The following is a 365-nucleotide window of genomic DNA, read 5'->3' as shown; positions in this document are numbered from 1 at the left end:
ACAGCCCTGGGGCAGCTACCGCAAGCGCAAGGGGCTCACGGTCAGTACTGGGGGTCACCGGGGGTCACTGGGAGGTCTGGGGGCTTCCAGAGGGTCTGGAGTGGTCACTGGGAGGTCTGGAGGGTCACAGAGGGGTCTGGAGGGGTCACTGGGGGGGTCTCCTGGTGTCTTTGGGGGTCTCAGTGTATTTTGGGGTGCCCCTGGGGGGTCTCACCCATCCCCTCACCCCCAAACAGGAGACAACGTTCCGGAACTACCACCGGATCCGACTGCGCCCGGAGCAATTCCCAACGTACCTCACGTCCCCCGAGGTTGGATTCGAGCGCTGTGAGCTGTTGGGGACCCCCCAACATGCTGCCAAAGGT

At 64.1% G+C, this 365-nt stretch overlaps 1 protein-coding gene across 1 annotated transcript in view; it reads left to right on the top strand.

Moving 5' to 3' along the window:
- The window catches only part of MEPCE (methylphosphate capping enzyme), a gene marked incomplete at both ends in the record, with an annotated part of 534 nt that extends 172 nt beyond the window's left edge, over positions 1-362 (top strand). Inside the window, 2 exon segments of the mRNA XM_009080420.1 lie at positions 1-40; positions 237-362. The exon segment at positions 1-40 is cut by the window's left edge and continues 31 nt beyond it. Coding sequence (XP_009078668.1) covers positions 1-40; positions 237-362 — 166 coding nt within the window.
- Between the last annotated feature and the right edge of the window lie 3 nt (positions 363-365).

This window comes from Acanthisitta chloris, unplaced genomic scaffold, assembly GCF_000695815.1.
Source record: "Acanthisitta chloris isolate BGI_N310 unplaced genomic scaffold, ASM69581v1 scaffold33238, whole genome shotgun sequence".
Taxonomy (NCBI): Eukaryota; Metazoa; Chordata; class Aves; order Passeriformes; family Acanthisittidae; genus Acanthisitta; species Acanthisitta chloris.
This window is presented reverse-complemented; position numbering and strand designations above follow the sequence as displayed.